This window comes from Dama dama, chromosome 12 (genome assembly GCF_033118175.1).
Source record: "Dama dama isolate Ldn47 chromosome 12, ASM3311817v1, whole genome shotgun sequence".
Taxonomy (NCBI): Eukaryota; Metazoa; Chordata; class Mammalia; order Artiodactyla; family Cervidae; genus Dama; species Dama dama.
This window is the reverse complement of record NC_083692.1, coordinates 77,283,579-77,299,730: the sequence shown is the minus strand read 5'-3', so window position 1 is coordinate 77,299,730 and position 16,152 is coordinate 77,283,579. Positions and strand designations below refer to the sequence as shown.

The following is a 16,152-nucleotide window of genomic DNA, read 5'->3' as shown; positions in this document are numbered from 1 at the left end:
TTTTCTTCTTCCTTCTCCTCACTATACTTATTCTATATACAACTTGAGAGAGATTAACTTTACAATTTAGTCTGCACATAACAGAATTTTCAGTGGAATTTCCTCTGAATTTTAGAAGTAATTAATACAGCTAGTGATCCGTAGTGACTGTTGGGACCACAGGTCTCCTCATTTGGGAGAAAGGATGAGAATGTCTTTATTTGTTCAAAGGACAGACTTAGATTGTTAGATGGAAACAGTCATTTTACCCTTGCTTGAAATTTCAACTGTGTGTGGAGGAGTGTATATGAAAGATGAGCCAGTTATCAACTTATTGCCTTTGAACTACAAGTTCCCCCTTCATAGATTCAGAGTGTAATTCTGGACATGGACCTTGTAAACATTTCTCCTTTGACAGCTGGCACGATGTGAAGCTTTGTCAGTAGAGAGAGCGGAAAGGACCCTGCAGAAGAGGCAGCTTCTCCTCCAGGTCCTGGCGTGTGTCCCACACTTCTTGCTCCTGTGGTGCTTGGCCATCCGGTGGGACACCTGTGATGCTCCCTTCCAGCAACATTTAGTGACAGCCCCCGGGTGGTTTCTTGGCAAGTTTCACAGGCACCCGAGCAAGTTCAGCAGTACTCCTTTGCCAGCTTCCTACAAACTGTGCTAGAGCCCTGGGACCTGTTTGTCTGCTTGTTAGTCTTTTTCTCTGGCACCTCGGCAAACTTCCCCATCCAGCCGGCTACAGTCACACACTCCCCAGTGAAGCCTGAGTCACCACTGTGATAGGAGAAGAGAGTACATATTATAATGTGTAACTTTCTGTGAAACTCTGGCATAGTCCCAAAGATAAGTGTCTCCCTACAGATGTTATTCTTGTGTTCATTAGAGTTCTTTCTAGTGTTCTTTAGAGTTCATTAGTAAATAATGCTCTGCTATTTGTTAATAATTCTTTATATTAAACTTTCCTTTTTCAATTTGCCATGATTTTTCTCCTGATTGCCCCTATTCGGATAGTATGAGTCCATCAATTACATGAGAAGAAAGGCTAAATTAGCTGCAGAAAGATCAACAGTCACATGTCAGGAAGCACCATTCCACTTTTAAGGAACTTCAGCATGTGGTGATGATACACGTGGTGTGGATGAGGTAGCAGCACAGTCGGAGAGATGGGACTGTGTCACTTAAACCTGGGGAGCCCATCTGGGCCAAGAAGAGAATTTTCATGCTGTTACATAGTTTTATTTCAGAAGTATTTTTCAAGGTACTAATATCTAAAATAATACACTTGCTATTTAAAAATTAACTTATACAGAGTAGGTAATGAGAATCCTATTTTAAAAAATTCTACAGCTAGTTGACAACTGATGACAACTCTGTATCTGAGAGGTAAATTCAGTGTCAGTCTCTAGAGAGACAATGCCCCACAGTGGTCAAATAAGGAACATGGAATTGCTTTCTGTAAGGGATTTGAGCTCTGCTTCTCTTGTGAAGCCAGGTACTGTGTTACCCAGAGCACAGTAATACACAGCTGAGTCTTCCTCCTGAGCTGAGGGTTTTTTCAGATGGAAGGATGCCTCAGCCTGGTTGAGGTCAGCGGTGAAACCCTGGATGCTCTCTCTTGAGGAGTGTTTCAGAAGTAACTGGAGGCGCTCTCTGGGGTACTGGACATACCAGAAGAGCCAAGGACTCCCAGAATACGAATAGCTGCACTTCACCTGCACTGGGTCCCCTTTAGACACAGAGATGTGCCTCTCAGGCTGAGTCATTGTCTGGGCTCTTGTTCCTCCTATAACACAAATTCTGGGTCAGGGATTGACTTGGAAACAGAGGTGAATATTTCGTTAAGCCAATTCTAAATCAGAAGACCATAGTAAGATAAAATAAAAAGAGACTTTACTCACCAAGTGTGAATATCGTCACAAGCACTGAGATGAGGGTGCGCATCATGTCTGAGCTCTGAGGAAGCAGGAGGCTCCTTTCTGCAGGTTTTTCCTGGAAACAATTCAGCCACATGGACACCCTGACAGAGCAGTGAGTGGATTTACAGGGCAAGCAAAGTAAAAGCTCTTCCTCAAAGGGCTGGTGGCTTTCTGGCTTTCCATCACGTTCAAGTTGTGTAGCATCTCCCTCTAGAGGCCAAATATGATACTGCAGGTAATCTCAGGCTTCAGGAAGACCGATTCTGAAACAAAATGGAGAGGAGTTTCCTCCACAGTAAGACAAAGTGTAATGCCATGTTAAGTAAAGATGCCTGTTGCCAGAAAGATCCAGACATCGATGGAACATAATAGAAAGTCCAAACATACAAATTACTTACGAAAATTTAGTTATTAAAGAATAAGAAAAAGATGGTATATTCAATAAAACATGCCCTCAAAAATGGAGAGTCGTCTAGAGATTAGCAAATACATTTGGACACCTACCTTAGCATCTGTTATTAAATAAATTCTAAATATAGATAATTAATATTTTTAAGTAATAGCTATTTTTTGACAAATTTAGGATGGTCATGAATTTTCTAAGCATGAAAGTCAGAAAGAGTATAGGAAAATATTAGCAGATCAGACTTCACAGAAATTTAAGCTTCTGTATAGGTTTGTTAATGCAATGCTTAAGCATTACCATACCGAGTTATTTTCCATTCATCATCATTGATTCTGACCTTCCTCACACTTGGAAAGGGCCCTCCGAATTTTAGATCTACAGTCTTTTTTTAAATAGTTCATTAACAAAGTAACAAGCATTTGAACTAAAAAGAAGGCAATTCTAGAAAAAGGGTAGATTAAAAATGTTCCTGATCCCCTGTGTTTAGCCAAGGAGCTTTCTGTTCAAGCCAGCCAACACTGTGCCAACAGAGCTCAAGTGAGTTCTTCCATTGGGGCTCGTAATAAATCTGGGGTCAGTAGCAAGGAACTTCAGGATGAAGAGCAGAAAACTATAGGTTGCGAAGAAAGCTTTGCATGCAGAGATCAGTGGACCTCTAAGGAAGCTAGTTCTTTTGAGAAAGGCTTTTCTCTAGCCCCCAAATACCTGAGAAGAAAGTAGCAGGTTGAGTCCCATCTGTCCTAAATGGAGAGGAGTACAACGAGATCAGAGAGCAAAGACATGTCTTTCTAGTTTTTCAGCAAGATACTGGCGTTGCTGCTGAGACCAGTGCCCTACTGCCTAAGGCATTGCTGATCACAGGTACAGAAATATCTAGACTTTTCATTGTCACATCATTGTCTCTACTTAAAGTGCCCCAGCAATCAGACAAGTCAGAAAGCAGTAAAGAAAGGGAAAGGATAGTTCAGAGAAAAATAAGGGCTTCATCTGGGGAAAATAAAGTCTGAAAAAATGATCAGGGTCAGTGACCCAGTTCCCCTAGCCAAAAACCAGGACACAAAGTTTTCAGTGATTGAGAATTCATTTACCAGGAAGCTCTCACACAGAAGGAATATCTCACTGAATGCATTGCTTATTTATTGAATCCTCTTGAGGGAATAAATACATTAATTAAATAATTAAATAAATTATTTTTATTATTATTTTTAATTAATTAATTTATTTATTTATTATTTTAATTATTATTTATTAATTATTAAATAAAATTAGAGAATTATGTAAACCTCAGACATAATTATCATGAAAAACTACAGTGTCTCCAACAAGATTTTGATTGATGGAAGAGAAACAGGACATGTACATGATGACCACTTGACCTCAATCCCTTCTGCTCCTATCCAGCACTTTCCCCATGCACCTTGCAAGTGCATCTGACTGATTCTGCTCTGTGACTATGAAGTAGGGGCCACAATTCAAGTAACTGTCTCCTATTTCTTTCTCCCCAATCTCTCTTTTCTGTTCTCTCTTTTCTGTGAACTACTTCTCTTCTGTTTCATCTTCTCATCTCCTTTTTTCCTTTTTTTTTTTTTTCATCTCTGAAAGAAATGGAGGTGTAATAGAAGGTATAAATCATTGGAATAATTGTGAAATGACAACAAGGCTCATATTTTAGAATTTTTAGTCATGAATGTCAAAACTCTAGACAAGTAATGCATGTCTTTTCTTCTTGAAATTTTAGTTTTACCATGGCCCTAATCTGATGCTCAATTCTGTTGGGGAATCATCGATTTACACCACTCAAAGCAACAGATTTTCCTCACAGATGAGTATATGGAGATGCCTCAGTTCCCCATGTGACTAGTTCAGATGTTTTCCTAACTACCAGAAACCCTCACTCAAATGTTCACCAAGATTCATTTCAAACCTTGAGAAAAAAATTTGTCATTTGGAGTAGCTTAGAGTGCCCCCTAGTGGTCTAAAATTGTAGGGTCAACTAGCTCATCAGCAGCCACTAGCCACCCCCCTCCCCCACCACCCCACAGATCTCTCCTGAGGATCATCTAGAAATTATCAGGAACAAAAGAACTGTCGGCTTGGGTGGGGATTTTTTAAGTAAACTTATTCCTTCTTCAAAATGTCAGTTAATGGAAACTACTATCTTAAACTATTTTGTCAAATTGTATCCTCAAAGTTGAATGTGATTTTTCCAATCTATTTCAAAATAAGTCCACAACAAATTATCAAAGGCTTTCTATGAGTGAGATCTTGTTCTAAGTCTTTAAAACTTAAAAACTGAATTCAGCTTTGTCTACTTACAAGACGTTACAGTATAATAGGAAAGACAAGGACATGTGTGTGTGTGTGTATGTGTGTGTGTGAGTGTGTATTCATATACAAAGTGGCACATGAGATAGTACAAAATGAATCCAGAAATAAGGGGACATTTCTTATAACAGAAAACAGTCAGACAAAAATTAATGAGAACAAAATCGCTTTGTCTTTTTTCTGGAAATGATGGAAAGGAATGTTATCAGAGGTTAAGTAGAAATATTGGGTTGGGAGTAGACTAAAGACTAGAGACATTTTCTAGATGAAAATAAATGAGTAGGAGATGGACAGACAGGTGCATATAATGTGGGAGACATGAGGTAAAGTGTTCCATTCTATTGTATATTTCAAAAATTTAAAGGACATATGAATGTATTGTTTTTAATTTTTTTTCATTTATTTTTATTAGTTGGAGACTAATTACTTTATAGTATTGTAGTGTTTTTTTGCCATATATTGACATGAATCAGCCATGGATTTACATGTGTTCCCCATCCTGAAACCCCCACCCTGCTCCCTCCCCATCCCATCCCTCTGGGTCTTCCCAGTGCACCAGCCCTGAGCACTTGTCTCATGCATCCAACCTGGGCTGGCAATCTGTTTCACACTTGATAATATACATGTTTCAATACTATTCTCTCAGATCATCCCACCCTCGCCTTCCCCCTCAGAGTCTAAAATCTGTTCTATACATCTGTGTCTCTTTTTCTGTCTTGCATATAGGGTTATCATTACCATCTTTTAAAATTCCATATATATGAGTTAATATTCTGTATTAGTGTTTATCTCTCTGGCTTACTTCACTCTGTATAATGGGCTCCAGTTTCATCCATCTCATTAGAACTGATTCATATTAATCTTTTTAATGGCTGAGTAATATTCCATTGTGTATGTGTACCACAGCTTTCTTAACCATTCCTCTGCTGATGGGCATCTAGGTTGCTTCCATGTCCTGGTTATTATAAACAGTGCTGCAATGAACACTGGGGTACATGTGTCTCTTTCAGATCTGGTTTCCTCAGCGTGTATGCCCAGAAGTGGGATTGTTGGGTCATATGGCAGTTCTATTTCCAGTTTTTTAAGGAATCTCCACACTGTTCTCCATAGTGGCTGTACTAGTTTGCATTCCCACCAACAGTGTAAGATAGTTCCCTTTTCTCCACACCCTCTCCAGCATTTATTGCTTGTAGACTTTTGGATAGCAGCCATCCTGACTGGCATGTAATGGTACCTCGTTGTGGTTTTGATTTGCATTTCTCTGATGATGAGTGATGTTGAGCATCTTTTCATGTGTTTGTTAGCCATCTGTATGTCTTCTTTGGAGAAATGTCTGTTTAGTTCTTTGGCTCATTTTTTGATTGGGTCATTTATTTTTCTGGAATTGAGGTGCAGGAGTTGCTTGTTTATTTTTGATATTAATCCTTTGTCTGTTTCTTCATTTGCTGTTATTTTCTCCCATTCTAAGGGCTGTCTTTCCACCTTGCTTATAGTTTCCTTTGTTGTGCAAAAGCTTTTAAGTTTAATTAGGTCCCATTTGTTTTACTTTCTTACTCAAACTCTTCCAAAAAATTGCAGAAGAAGGTAAACTTCCAAACTCATTTTATGAGGCCACCATCACCCTAATACCAAAACCAGACAAAGATGTCACAAAAAAAGAAAACTATAGACCAATATCACTGATGAACATAGATACAAAAATCCTTAACAAAATTCTAGCAAACAGAATCCAACAACACATTAAAAAGATCATGCATCTTTTTATCCCAGGGATACAAGGATTCTTTAATACCCACAAATCAATCAATGTAATACACCACATTAACAAATTGAAAGATAAAAACCATACGATTACCTCAGTAGATGCAGAAAAAGCCTTTGACAAAATTTAACATCCATTTATGATAAAAATTCTCCAGAAAGCAGGAATAGAAGGAACATACCTCAACATAATAAAAGCTATATATGACAAACCCTCAGCAAACATTATCCTCAATGGTGAAAAATTGAAAGCATTTCCCCTAAAGTCAGGAACAAGACAAGGGTGCCCACTCTCACCACTACTATTCAACATAGTGTTGGAAGTGTTGGCCACAGCAATCAGAGCAGAAAAAGAAATAAAAGGAATCCAGATAGGAAAAGAAGAAGTAAAACTCTCACTGTTTCCAGACGACATGATCCTCTACATAGAAAACCCAAAAGACTCTACCAGAAAATTACTAGAGCTAATCAGCAAATATAGTAAAGTTGCAGGATATAAAAGTAACACACAGAAATCCCTTGCATTCCTATACACTAACAGTGAGAAAACAGAAAGAGAAATTAAGGAAATAATACCATTCACGATTGCAACAAAAAGAATAAAATACTTAGGACTATATCTACCTAAAGAAACAAAAGACCTATGTATAGAAAACTATATAACACTGGTGAAAGAAATCAAAGAGGACACACATAGATGGAGAAATATACCATGTTCATGGATTGGAAGAATCAATATTGTGAAAATGAGCATACTACCCAAAGCAATCTATAGATTCAATGCAATCCCAATCAAGCTACCAATGGTATTTTTCACTGAACTAGAACAAATAATTTCACAATTTGTATGGAAATACAAAAAACCTCAAATAGCCAAAGCAATCTTGAGAAAGAAGAATGGAACTGGGTGAATATATATTATTAACCTATCTCTCCTCTCTATATGTAATAGTATACAATTTGCAACTTGAGTTATGGAACTCAGTTATACATCCTGATGCTAACTCTCTGATTTGTAATAATTAAGCCCCCTATATATGAACCTTCAAGTTTCAAACTTTCAAAGATGCAAACATGCATTCTCATGTCCAGTCATGTAAGTTAGTTCACATATCTGGTGTAATTTTCAAGGTACTATAATTTTATTTTGTTTTCTTTATTTCTGTATTTGTCTTTTATGTATTATTTGTGTGATAAGCCTATTACAGTACAGTAGTATATAACCTATTGTGTTAGTTTGACAAAGCTAAGTTTGTTGGACTTACAAACAAATTGGAGTTGTGCACACGCTCTCAGAATGGAGCTCACTTGTATGTAGGGGGCTTAATGTAGAATAGATTTGTAATACAGCTTTTGAACTCATTTTCTGAGAAACACTTTGTAATTCTTTTTTCCAACTATTACCACCCCCAAGTGCTGCAATAAATGTTTCAAGCATGTCTCCTGAGCAGAGGCCAGAATGAAGTTAGAGAGTAAGCTAGGTGACTACCTGGAGGAAAAGCACTCAAGGTCCAGGAAGAAGAGCTGCAGAAACCCCAGGGCAGGAAAGCAGCTGTCAGGTCAGAGCAGCATCAAATGTGGTGAAGGGGAGAGAGTGAGGAGGAGACAGTGACTGACAGCAGATAGGGGCAGGGAACCAGGTGGAGCAGTCTTACAGGTTGTAGTAAGAATCTGCTTTTCATTTCAGTGAGATGAAAAACCACTGCAGAGTTGTGAGCACAGAAGCCACATGATCTGAGTTATGTTCTCAGAAGCTCACTCTGCTGGGTGGAGACCAGACTGAAGAGGGCAAGAAGGAAAGAAGAGAGATCAGGGAGGGTTATTATTGCCACCTCCAGGCAGAGATGAGAGTGGCTTGGATCAGGTAAGAGCAGAGTAGGGAGTGAAAAGTGACCAGTTCTCGCCTCCATTGAAGAAAGAGCTAATTGACTTTCCTAACAGATCAAATGGTAATATGAGAAAAATTGAGGAGATAAGAGCACCTTCAAGGTTTCTGACCAAGGTGATTAGAGAATTTCATAGACAGAGCTTCCTTTTTCCTAAATGAGGATGAGTTCACAAAAAGCAGGTGGGAGGTCTGGAGGGTGAAGTAGCTGGAGCGGTGGAAATCAGGAGGTCACCTGGAGATACACCAAGAAGAAGATGCCCAAATGGGGGTGTCAGATAGATCATTTAATATACAAGTTCAGAAATCAGAGGAGCCATGCGGATTTCAGATTTAAGCTAAGCTAAGTCACCTCAGTCATGTCTGACTCTGTGTGACCCCATAGACAGCAGCCCACCAGGCTCCCCTGTCCCTGGGATTCTCCAGGCAAGAATACTGGAGTGGCTTGCCATTTCCTTCTCCAATGCATGAAAGTGAAAAGTGAAAGTGAAGTCCCTCAATCGTGTCCGACTCTTAGTGACCTGATGGACTGCAGCCTACCACGCTCCTCTGACCATGGGATTTTCCAGGCAAGAGTACTAGAGTGTGTGCCACTGCCTTCTCCAAGATTTCAGATATAAATGCTGATATTTAAATAGTTTTTAAAGCCCAGAGACTGAATACAATTAGCTGGAAATAAATTGTTGGTAAAAAGTAAAGAGTTCTAAGAATAAGTTCTTGAGGCATTCCAATGTTTAGAGATCAGAGGGATGAAGGAAAAACCCTCAAGGAGACTGGGAAGGAGCAACTGATAACAGGAAGAGAACCAAGAAAGTGCTCGGTCTCTAAATCTAAATAAAGAATCTCAAGAAGGGAGTGTTCTATAATCTCAAATGTCATCATTATTTGCTATGAAATTCGTATGTTGAAACTCTAATCCCCAAATGTCACTGCATTTGAAGGTGGGGTCTTTGAGAGGAAATTAGAGTGGAGCCCTCACTGTGGGATTTGTGCCTTTATAAGAGATGCAAGACAGGCTGTTTCTCTCTCTACTCTCTACGTGAAGATACAATGAGAGGTGAGCAGTCTATAAACCAGAGAAGAGATCTCACAAGCAACTCACCATGCTGGCACCCTGAACTCAGACTTCCAGCCTCCAGAATGGTGAGAAACAAATAAACCCATGTTGTTTATAATCCACCTGCTCTGTTGTACTTTGGTCCAAACAAAGATGCTGCTTCAAATAGTTAAAAATACTAGTTGGAACAATAAATGCATGTAAACACAAATATAAATAGGCAAATTTTCCTATTAATATATAGAGACAATCTGATAGTCAAATCTTGCTTAGGAGACATAAAAATAATGCAATGAAGTGACAGAAATGTTAAAAGTCTGTGATTGGGCTCCCTGCTGGGCTCAGGTGGTTCAGCAAGCATCACATTCAAAAAAAGGAAGGATGGATATGACTGTCATAGCAGGTAGGGGATGTGGAGAGATTATTCCTTTGTTTGGTGCTAAAAGGGGAAGAGTAAATTAGATCAGAGACTTTTACTTAACATCAGAATGGAACATGTAATGTTAATTATTTAATCAATGCAAATTAATAAAAAAAACAACAATTTTCTTTGTCAGTCAGAAAGTCTAAATATGACTCGGTCTCAGGTGAACAACTTTGATATTTGTTAAAACCATGAAAAAAAAATGACTTGGGCATCACATGTTTATTTGCAGAAAAGAAGAGTCCCATTCCAATTGTCGATGGTCAGAACAGACAGGTATACTGCGCCAAATTAAGGGGACCTCACACTGAAGGAGAATGTCAACAGAGGCGTATCTGTAGAGAATCCTGAGCTACATTCTACCAGTAAAGAAGATATAGCACACAAATAAATGATTCTGGAAAGAATTGTGAGAAAAAGAAGAATACACTTACATAAGCTCAATAAAGCTGGAAGGAGTGAAAACAGAAGGGCAGTAATGAAAAGAACTTCTGTTGGTACAGAGGACACGGCAGTAAATTGACACAGACACTCAACATAGCAAAGCAATTAGCATCCCATGCAGATAGGAGAGGGTCTGTTCAAGGAACACTCCTTCTGTGGTCTAATAATAAGATGCAACTCCAGAGGGAAAAGACTTCCCTACCCAACTTATTTTAGCATCGAGAACACTGAAACCTAATGTTGAAAATATTAAGCAGAGAAATCTCAGCTGAAACGAAAGTCTGGTCAGCGGGGGTCCTTTTGACAAGGTCAAATCAACTTCCTTCTTTCTGAGCACGCCGTTAACTTGTACCAGTTTGGAATAAGTTCTCCCTTGTACTTCTATTTACTTCTTGATCCTGTTGATAGATTTTCTTTCACATGTAAGACCAAATAAAAGGGTCAGTTTGAAATTTTATATGATTCAAAATATCTGATCAAATATATGTACTCCCCTTCTTTCTCACCAAACTTCCCACTGGGATGAAATTTACAAGTATAAACAGGATGATACTAAAACCATAATGTGAAAATAATAAAAAAATATGAAAGATATCAACAGTTCCCATAAGACAAAAAGTAGATGTGAGCATTCTGATGGGTGAGACAGAGAGGGAGAAAGCACAGCCCAGAATGAACTATGAGAAGATTTTATTGGATATGACAGTGAAGGAAACTTAGTCCTTAGGAACCTATAGAGATTCTGGACTGAGAAAGCATAATTGTGATGGAGGGCAGGAGGGACAGCACATGGGGACCAATTGAAGGTCAATATGTGGAATAGTTATACCAGTCTCCCTGCTACTGGACTTATATGTGAGAAGCATAGTAGGCTAGCCTGTATGTGGGCACCTGATGTTCACTAAAGTTGAAATAAAGCACCTGGGATGCTATTTTTTCCTGTGAGTACTTAACAGAGCTAAGCCACCTTCAAACTGATATTAGGTGGAAAGGAGAGGAAGAAACAAGTTAATAACCAGTTCCCTGCTCATTCATCCTAAAAAGAAGCCTGCCAAGTAGCATGGTAAGTCCACATGGCTGGACTACTAGCCAAGAATCCCATTCAGGAAGAAACTTTGTGGAGAACAGGGACACAATGACACAAGAAGTCCATCCCACTACCCAGTTCTTCATTCTTAAATATAAACCAAGAACAAAGTAACACTAGTCATTAATAAGTGCAAATGGCATCTCTTTTCACACCTTGATGCACCAAGTCATCAACTGTGAATATGAGAGTCCTTATACCTGGAACCAAAGTGGTGGCAGAATGTTGTGCTTTATGGTCTCATATGGAAATATGTATTTGGAGAATGACCAAAGGATCTAAGAGAATAATATAATGGTTCTTTGGTCACTACTTTAAAAAAATCTGGAGTCTTAGCTTTGAATAATAATTCTTTATATTTTTTTAGTTTTTCTCTCTTACGTTTTTTACCCTACATTATTTTAATTTTTCCAGATTGGTAAGAAATAGAAAGGGCTTCCTGGTGGCTCAGATGGTAAAGAATCCACCTGCAATTTGGGAGATCTGGGTTCGATCCCTGGATTGGGAAGATCCCCTGGAGAAGGGAATGGCTACCCACTCCAGTACTCTGACCTGGAGAATTCCATGGGCAGAGGAGCCTGGCAGGCTACAGTTCATGGGGTCACAAAGAGTCAGACACAACTGAGCAGCTAACACTTTGACTTTTCACTTTTCCCAATTAACAAGAAGATTCTGGCCTGGAGAATTCCATGGGCTGTGTAGTCCTTGAGGTCGTAAAGAGTTGGACATGACTGAGTGACTCACTTTCACTTTCAAGAAATAGAGAAAGAAATTAACTTTTTAAATACACTGATTTTCAAGTATACCATTTATTGAATGCACCCATATGACAAGAGAGTTCCATGCTAGTAGTAGGCACTGCAGGTACTCAAACTAGACCCCCTTTTCCAGGCCAGTGGACCCAATTCTTAGCTGCTGCAAGCGTTGGCTATGCTTGGCTTAGCTGCCCTCTTTCCCAGAAAACTTATCTACACCAATAAACATCATCTTTCTCCAGTAAAGTATACCCATGCTCCAATGAGTGCCTTATTCTAAGATCAGGTGTATGACCCCCTTGACTCAAGGTGGGAGGGACCAATTCTGTGGGGCATTTCATGCTCCAGAGACCCTGGTGAAGTTAGGCTGGATCAAGAGTTCAGCTCAGCCACATTCATCTTTACCGTCTTCCCCTCCCCACTTAACTTGCTTTTCTCAAAATAAGATGGGTGTCAGAAATCCCAACTTTGGCTTTGTTAAGGAAGTCAACCTAAGACAATATGCTACCTCACTTAACCATAAACCTATCCTGAAATATATATATGAGTATAGCCTGAAATCAAGTCACTCGTTAGCAACTAAAGATAATCAGACCAGCACCACAAACCAGGTTCTTTCCAGTGGCACCAGAAGACACACAAGTCGAAAGAGAATTCGAGTATCTTGAGTTCAACACATTTCATGCTCTTTCTCACTGCCTTTCAAGTGCTTTTTCCATGATTTGGAAATATTTCTGAGTCATAAGTTTCCAGACTGAGAATTTGAAGCAAATTCGATTAGATTACATCCTTTGCATGTTAAGTTGCTTCAGTTGTGTCTGATTCTGTGCAACCCCATGTGTTGTAGCCTTTTATACTTTTACATCCTTCTAGTCAGTGACTATGTGAACAAAACTGAGTAAAAATCTTAACTAGTCATTCCTACCTTTTCATGCTCTTTGGACTAAACAAACAATGTCGTGTCTAACAGACCACTTCTCCAGCTTTATGACGACTGTGACTCCTAATTTTTCCCTGGATCTATTTGTTGTTGTTCAGTCACTCAGCCATGTCTGACTCTTTGCAACCCCATGGACAGTAGCATACCAGGCTTCCCTGTCCTTCACCATCTCCTGGATCTTGCACAAACTCATGTCTATTGAGTCGTGATGTCATCTGACCATCTTGCCTTCTGCCATCGCTTTCTCCCCTGCCTTCAATCTTTCCCAGCATCAGGGTTTTCCAATGAGTCAACTCTTTGCATCAGGTGACCAAAGTGTTGAAGCTTCAGCATCAGTCCTTCCAATGAATATTCAGGGTTAATTTCCTTTAGCATTGACTGGTTTAATATCTTTGCAGTCCAAGGGACTCTCAAGAGTCTTCAACACCACAGTTCAAAAGCATCAATTGATTTCCATCAGATCACAAACATTTTTCCCGGACTTTGGCATAAGTTATAGGACAATTCCACAGCACCGGTGAGTCAGGAGAGGGTGGATATTCATATTTTTCTTGGTATTCCCAGCTCCCCTCATCAACATTTTCTAAAGCAGCCTCAATACCATATGGTCTTTGACAACTGATCCATGTAGGACTTTAATCACCATAACATTGGTTACTCAGAGATCCTTCTCAGGAAATGTGTACCCCTACACCCTGCTGTGGGAATGGGACATTCTATGGCTGTAGTTTATTCTCTCTACCATCCCCAGCCACACTCAAATATATAGGAATCAATACACTCTCCCACAAGGCTCACACCTGGAACTTTGAGTTCTACTCAGCCTTTACTCAGAAATGGTAACATAAACCTCTGACCTGAATTTCTGCAACTGTCTAGACTTTTTGTTTCAATCAGTTCTCACCTTTTGATGCTAGTCCTTCCACCCACCCATCAAATGTATCCTTATCTAATCCATCAATGTGGTTGCAGTTGAAGGTGAAGATGAGGTGGCAGACATATAACTAAAATAATTTATGACTTACAACTTTTTCAAAATAGTTGCTTAAGACTCCTTTTGGAACTTCCCTGGAGGTCCAGTGGTTAAGACCTGGCCTTCCACACAGGGGGACTTTACAATTCTCATTCCGCTTGTGTGCCTTCCAATCCCTGGTCTGAGGACTAAGATCCCACATGCTTCACAGCCAAAAAGCAAAAAACATAAAGTAGAAACAATATTGTAACAAATTCAATAAAGGCTTTAAAAATGGTCCACATCAAAAAAAAAAAAAAAAAAAAACCCTTAAAAAAAAGACTTCTGCATTTATGTTTATCCATTATTTTCTAAAGCAATGAATATCAAACACCTTGAATAACTACATGGGGAAATAGCAAAATGTACCAGGAACTATGAGGGAGTATCTCAGTTATCATATTAAAATATTGTTGTCATATATAAAATCATCATAATACCAATTCCAGTGAGTAAAGTTATGGTACAAAACTAGAGTACAATGAGAAGATTGAAAAATATTTCAGTCATTCAGACCAAACTGGGTCTTTAGTTTCCCTTCAGAATCAACTGCTTCAGAATTATGGAAATACTTCCCTAATCAATCAAACTTTCTTCACTGTTCAGTTCAGTTCAGGCCAGTTTAGTCGCTCAGTCGTTTCCGACTCTTTGCGACCCAATGAATCACAGCACGCCAGGCCTCCCTGTCCATCACCAACTCCCGGAGTTTACTCAAACTCATGCCCATCAAGTCAGTGATGCCATCCAGCCATCTGATCTTCTGTTCTCCCCTTCTCCTCCTGCCCCCAATCCCTCCCAGCATCAGGGTCTTTTCCAATGAGTCAACTCTTCACATGAGGTGGCTAAAGTATTGGAGTTTCACTTCAGCATCAGTCCTTCCAATGAACACCCAGGACTGATCTACTTTAGTTACTCTACTCTTAAGTCTCATTCACATCTAGAGCGGTAATGTGCGGATGTCTGTGCCCTGCAGCCTAAGCTCTCCAAGAGGCACTGCTGGGGCCCCAGCAGGTTTGGGCACAGGCTGCAGGTGCCTGGGGAGCACTGTGTGCTCTCTGCACAGAGGTAGGTGGCTGAGTCGCTGGGCTCGGAGTCTCTGATAAGCAGAGAGACATGCTTGTTTGCTTTGTTGGCCTGCGCTGTAAATTTTCCTTCCTCTTTGTCTTTGTTGGCATATACAGACAGCAGAAACTCAGGGCCTTTCCCAGGGTACTGTCTGTACCATACGAAATACACAGAAGCACTGTCAGAATAAGTGCAGCTGAGAGAGGCGACAGCTCCCTCTGGGACAGGCAGAGATACAAGACTGTGCTCCACTGTATTCTCTGGGCTGCTCACCGCTGTGCAAAGAGACAGTGAATGGTCAGTCAAAGAAGACTGGTTAGGTAGTGGATGCTTCCTTTCCAGAATTCAAGTTATCTTTTCACAGACCTCCCACCTCTACCATCCCTTATTTAAGGGAAATAGTGTTCATGATTCTCCATGAGCCTAGAAGGGACAATGACTCCAAATAGTATATTTTATGGTCCCATAGAAATGCCCCAAACTTACAGATTAACTGAAGCCACAGGATCACTAATAAAACTCTTGAGGATTTCATCATTCTTGCCTCCTCTGGTTCACTGAGGATTCAAATTTTAAGCTCTAAAGAAAAAAAAAAAAAAAAGTCGAGCTCAGACATTTCAATTCTTCTGCTCTAGAAATCATAAAAAGAGCCTGTTCTACCAAAGAAAAAAGAGACTTTTTTCACTACGCATGCAACACACCACTGAGCTCCTCCTCTCTCCTCCCACTTTCTCCCTCTCTTTCTCGCTCTCACTCTCTCTCTCACTATTGCTCTCTCTCTCTCTCTCTCTCTCTCTCTCACACACACACACACACACACACACACATAGGAAGGAATACATGAGTAGGGTCCCTGAGAAGACACTGCCATCTTGTGGACTCAAGACCCTGATCAAGGAAATATTTGAAACATAGATCCTTACTATGGGAACTGATGGAAATACAAATTTGCCACTTTAGTTAAATTAAAAATTTGAGAAGCATATGGTCCAAGCCTATTATACAGAGTGAAGTAAGCCAGAAAGAAAAACACCAATATAGTATACTAACACATATATATGGAATTTAGAAAAATGGTAACGATAACCTG

At 39.7% G+C, this 16,152-nt stretch overlaps 2 gene segments (V, D, J or C); both read right to left on the bottom strand.

Annotated features, from left to right (window-relative positions):
- Window positions 1-1,409: 1,409 nt before the first annotated feature.
- Window positions 1,410-15,598, bottom strand: LOC133067367 (T cell receptor alpha variable 16-like). The segment is given in 3 exon segments: window positions 1,410-1,768; window positions 1,884-2,164; window positions 15,549-15,598. Coding segments are annotated over 2 exon segments (468 nt in total).
- LOC133066987 (T cell receptor alpha variable 12-2-like) lies at window positions 14,925-15,444 on the bottom strand. The segment is given in 2 exon segments: window positions 14,925-15,337; window positions 15,429-15,444. Coding segments are annotated over 2 exon segments (429 nt in total).
- Window positions 15,599-16,152: the final 554 nt, after the last annotated feature.